The 5,370-nt window shown below is 48.7% G+C and overlaps 1 protein-coding gene across 1 annotated transcript in view; it reads right to left on the reverse strand.

Moving 5' to 3' along the window:
• LOC119415389 (protein mono-ADP-ribosyltransferase PARP14-like) overlaps nucleotides 1–5,370 on the reverse strand; it is a 39,028-nt gene that overhangs the window by 23,514 nt on the left and 10,144 nt on the right. Inside the window, exon 6 of the mRNA XM_037682526.1 lies at nucleotides 4,336–4,402. Within this exon, the coding sequence (XP_037538454.1) occupies nucleotides 4,336–4,402 (67 nt within the window). The remainder of the gene's footprint in view (nucleotides 1–4,335; nucleotides 4,403–5,370) is intronic.

Here is a 5,370-nt window from a genome sequence, read left to right on the forward strand (position 1 = left end):
TTTTTTTTTTTTTAATAGGATAGAAAGAAAGAAAAGACAAAGTAAGACTCCAAAATATAAGAAATATACACAAAGAGAGCACACGGCAAAACACCCGGCCACTGTCTGTTCACCTGCATAGAACATGACAAAACACAGCAACAAAATACATATGTATAAAGAACTTAAAATATTAATGGCTTTGCAGTAGGTTTCCATAAATATATATACCCATACCTACGCCTATATACATACATACATACACATGAATATACATTCATATACATATCTATATATCTATATATCTACATATAAAGCCTACATAAGCATCCCTGCTTCTATTTGTGTGTGGCTGTGAGCATGCATAAGTGTATAAGGCTTCTCTAATAGAACATTTAATAGTAACCGTGAAGCAGCAGAGACCCTAGCCCCAAGACCAGAGGTAGACAAAAAAGGGGGGACCAGAGCCCAAGACCCCAGGAGGGACCCCGACCGCGGAGCCCCCAGGGCCACCCACACAGGACGAACCACTCACCCACCCCCCAGATCGGACCACAGGGGAGAACCGGAAGATCCCCACCAGCGACCACATGCAGTGACCCCCCCGGGCCAACAGCGATAAACTCATAGGCCCCCGCCGGAACCCGCCGCACCGATTCAGTTCCAGGCCCGGGCAACGAGGCCCAGGCAACGAGGCCCGGGCAACGAGGACGCACACCACCCAGGCCAAGGCCTGACAGGGCCAGAGGACCCGAGCCCCACCAGGCAGACACCAGGCTGAGCCGACACACGCCCAAGTGCCCAGCCCCCGACACCAAGGGCCCCAAGCGCGCCGGCAGGCAAGGACACACCCCACCAGGGGGCCGCGCGATAGGGGCGCGATGCCAAGCACCCCCAGTTGTATCAAAGAGGGGGCAGTCCGAGTCTCGGCCTAACAAATACCCATTCATACACAGACACAATCACACAGTCCCAGCCTCATTCTCACACTCACTCACTCAAAGACATACAATAACGATACATTTCATTCTTATTCCCGATACGCACTCTATACCCCCCCAGGTCCAAGACATGTACCCGCCCTCTACAGGGGGCAGCCCATGCCCAAACCCAGGAGGTAGACCCATTCATTCTCGAGCGGAGAGGAGCCAATATCCCAGACCCGGCCCAGGCCACGCCCAGCCGACAGGACACCCCCCCCGGCACGAAGAGGTCATGCCACCAACCACCCCCACACACCGCCAACAACCAAGCACGCGCCCCCAGCCGACCGCCCACCAGGCCCCGGCAGCCACCCCGGCCAGCGGGCCAACCATGGCACCCAAGAGCCAAGCTCAGGGGGTCCAAACAACCCCAGGGAGAGCACAGCGCCAGCACCGCCCACGGCAACCCCCCAGACTCCGAACCCCCACATAGTCCTGGTCAACACCCGACGGCCTGCCCTTCTCCCGGACCCCACCCCCGGAATGGCAGTTAGGGAACCAGGGGGGTGAGGAAAAAAAAAAAGAGAATAAGACCCCGACACATACACCCCCGCCCCTAGATGTGCTGTTGATGTGTGTTGTTGTATAGTGCCATTAAAAATGAAAGAAGAAGGAGCAAAGGCTGGCATGATGCCAGTTTCCCCTCCACCCCAACTCTATCCAAACCCTAGTGTCTAAATGCAACCATTGTAAGTGGGCACAGGCACAGGGGGCGAGAGTAAAGTCATCCCACCACCCATAGCGATAGTGCCCACCTCAAGTTCCTATATGTGAATGTCATGAGGATGTTATGAGTGAATGTCTAAGGTGTACAATAAAATTGAGTCCCAGGTGGCTATGGTCAACAGAGAGGTAAAATTGTTGCAGCACACCCGAGCCCAAATTGGAATTGAAATGAAAAGGGCGGAGGTGCATGGTGAGGGATGGGGAGAAATATAACTGTAAGAGCAAATGCTCCCACAGGGAGTCAGCTCCCCCACTGACCCAACAGCCCCCCCCCCCCCCCCCCAGTTCCCCAAGGTCCACCCAGGGATTGAGGCCAAGACACCTCTCCATCTGGACTGACCGCCAGGCCCGCTGAGCTCCAGACCAGAGAGGGACAGAGCCCCGAGGGCCGCCAGAAGCAGTACCAGCGGCCCACACACCCGAGGGTCGCCAAGACCCCCACAAATCACAGTCAGCCTGCCACCAGATAAAGCCAAACCCCACCAGGACGACCAGGCCAAGAGCGCCCGCCCAACCGCCGACAGAGCCAGGAAGCACCGGGAGCGAGCCCCCACCACAGGAAAGGGGTCAGCCAGTCGGCCATGCACAGTCCAGGGCCGCCCCCAAGGACATCCACCCAGTCCCCATCCCAGAAGAAATACTACACCCACCCCTCATTCGGACATCTCTCAAAACACATAGCACACTAGACACCTAGGCTGGGTCAAACTACCCACTCTTAGGGGCCACTGGTCACGCCCCCAAACACCCAATCCCCCAGCCCATGAACCCACAACCTACCAGCGAGCCGAAGGCCCCCGCCCAGAACCGGACACCAGAGCGCAAGCCGGCCCAGAGCCCAGCAACGCGCCCGCCAGAGCCCAAGATCCCTGATCCCCACAGGCCCAAGCCCGGGGGCGACAAGCCCCCAGAACCCCAAGACCCCGTGCCCACCACGAACCCACCCCAGCACAAAAAAAAAAAAAATAATAATAATAATAATAAAAAAAGGATTTTTTTTTTCAGGCAAATTGATTCTGTTACAGACTAAAAAACAAGGTTAATAAAGTTATTCTTCCTCGTAAGTTGATCTATATTATTTTTTTTTCTTTAACGTTAATAAGGACACAATGTTAGGCAGAGGTGTACTTATAATTTTATAAACATACTATTTACAGTCGCAGCGGCGAGATGGGGGGCGCAAATTGTTTACTTCTTCTGGGGGGGGGGGGGGTTGGGCATAACAGAAAATAATTGAGAAGCACTGGCATAAACCAACAGACATGTTCCTGTTTTTAGTATTTTACATCACTTTATAATGTACTTGTTTTTGTTTCTTTTTTTTAATTATATAATTTTCTTGTAATTTTTATATCATGGTTTTTTTACGATTGTCTACTGTTGTACTGATAAAGATCTCCTGAAGGGTAAACTATATCTTGGCTCCAAATATCAAGCTGAGAAATCCATCGTTTTCTACAACTGATAGTGGATGGTCATTAATTACGATGAAGTTTAGCGACTTCTCAGTAAACATTCAAGCTCCAGGGCTTCAGCGATGTCTTCTTCTTGTTCAGTTCGAAGCAAGCAGCCTGATTTCGGTCATCCGCGCGGAGTCTGTGCCTCCTCAGAGACGGGCAGGTTCTGCGCGGCTGGCTGGGGTCGAATTGCCTGTTTCGGGTTGAGCATGAGTAGAGCCCCGCTGAAGCCCCAGAGCTTGAATGTCCAACATAAAACTAACTTTACCACGGTTTAATGTGGTGCTGTGGCTCTGCAGACATCGCATGTTGCTGTCTTGTTTTGTGGTTTTTCTAGTGTAAAATACTTCCACACAGCGGACATGTTTCGATGAAAAGTCGATTAGCTGTTAGCCACAGTGCTACTGCATGTTTTAGCTGGCTGCAAACTATGAAATGGATTTCCTGAATGTGAGGCGGGTCTTATTACTCTGGGTTCATGAGACACGCCTCCATTCAGGAAATCTATTCCATAGTTTGAAGCCAATATGCATCATGGATCGGAAATTTCTGCAGGTTGGATCGGAAAAATCCGATATGTAAATTATGCTGGTATCGGAGGCTGTTACAATACCGGATCGGAGCCCGATACCGGATTGGCCCCATCCCTAAAAACCGTATTGCCATTGCTCAAGTGGAAGTTACCTAACAGTTATCTTTGTCTGCTATGATGGCTTCCCAAATTAAAACTGATTGCACACTTTTAACTATGAAGCCCTTCACTATTGTTGGATTATTTTAGAGCTGTAAAGTATAACCTTTTACAACTGATTTGTACCATGTAGAGAATATTGTGGTTTCAAAGTACTTTGAAATAGTCTTGAAAGTTTTAACTACCTTGAGCATTTTAATTAACTGTGAAAAAATAAAAGTAATAAGGGAGGCAGAGCTTTCAGTTAGCAGACTATCAGGCAGTCATCATGTGCATGAAATCATCATTTTGAAGTGTTCAAAGCATAAAAATAACCACACTTGTTTTGCAAGACCATGTTTTGCATGTTGCTAATGTTCAGATGTGAACTCTCATAGCCAAATGAAAAAAAATTGTATAGCTCAAAATGTGGCATACACAAAAAAATCAATTTAAGGCTGATAAACAAGAAAAAGAGAAAGAAAAGGAGTGAGTGAGTGATGGGAGAATTCAAGCATACCTTGATTTGGGTTAACATCATTTGTTAATCCTTTGAGATGCAAAGCTCCCTGGGCTGACTGGAAGGCCTACAGAAGAAAAAGAAAATGTTTCTTTACACTTTAAATATCTTACTACCTTAATATGGTGTAAATCTTTTTATAGAGTCCATGCAGTGACTTTAGTGAAACATGCATTTAAGCGTAGTATTTATTAGGGGTGTCCTGATACGAGTGGTTTGTGTTTGTTTGTTTGTTTTTCAAACACAATGTAAGTATTTCAGTTTGGGTTCTTACCAATACTGAGTACTGATACTGAGAAGTTAAAGAGTTTGTACTTAACCACTACACTGTTGTAATAATGGCTGGAGGAGGTAAACCCAGTGGTGCAGGCAGAAAATCTCAGGAGATATATAAAATAAGTATTTATTAACAAGAAAACAAATGGTTGTCAGGACAGCAAAACTTAGATGGACTCACAGGAAGAGGACGGGACATCACAATGCCAGGACGAAGGACTAACACAGAGACACAAACTTATATACAGTGACCAACGAGACAAAGCACATGTGAGAACACACAGCTGAACCACACCAGGGAAAAATGACAAACAAGGAAATCAGGGAGTGCAGGAACAGACACACAACACTAGATGGAGGCATACACCATGAAACAGACCACAATCCCTACAGTACCTCCATCTTAAAGGACATTTCCAGTCATCCTCCAGAAACCCACTCCTCAAAAACTTGTGTGGGTGGAGGGGGGAAACAGGACGGAGGGCACCAGGGAACACAAGAGGGAGACTAGGGAAAAACATGAAGAGTCTAGGCAGGTGGCTGGAAGACCGTCCATCTTGCTCGAGCACTTCAGGTGAGGAGCCTGGATGAGGTGAAGGACCCAGGCAAAACGTGGGGCCAAGGCAAGGCATGGGGCCAAGGCGATGCGAAGGACCAAGGTGCCACAGGAGACGTAGGTGCCACAGCAGATGTAGAGACCTCAGGAGACGTAGAGACCTCAGGAGACAGAGACCTCAGGAGACAGAGACCTCAGGAGAC

This window comes from Nematolebias whitei, chromosome 1 (assembly GCF_014905685.2).
Source record: "Nematolebias whitei isolate Nwh7 chromosome 1, NemWhi1, whole genome shotgun sequence".
NCBI classification, from domain to species: domain Eukaryota; kingdom Metazoa; phylum Chordata; class Actinopteri; order Cyprinodontiformes; family Rivulidae; genus Nematolebias; species Nematolebias whitei.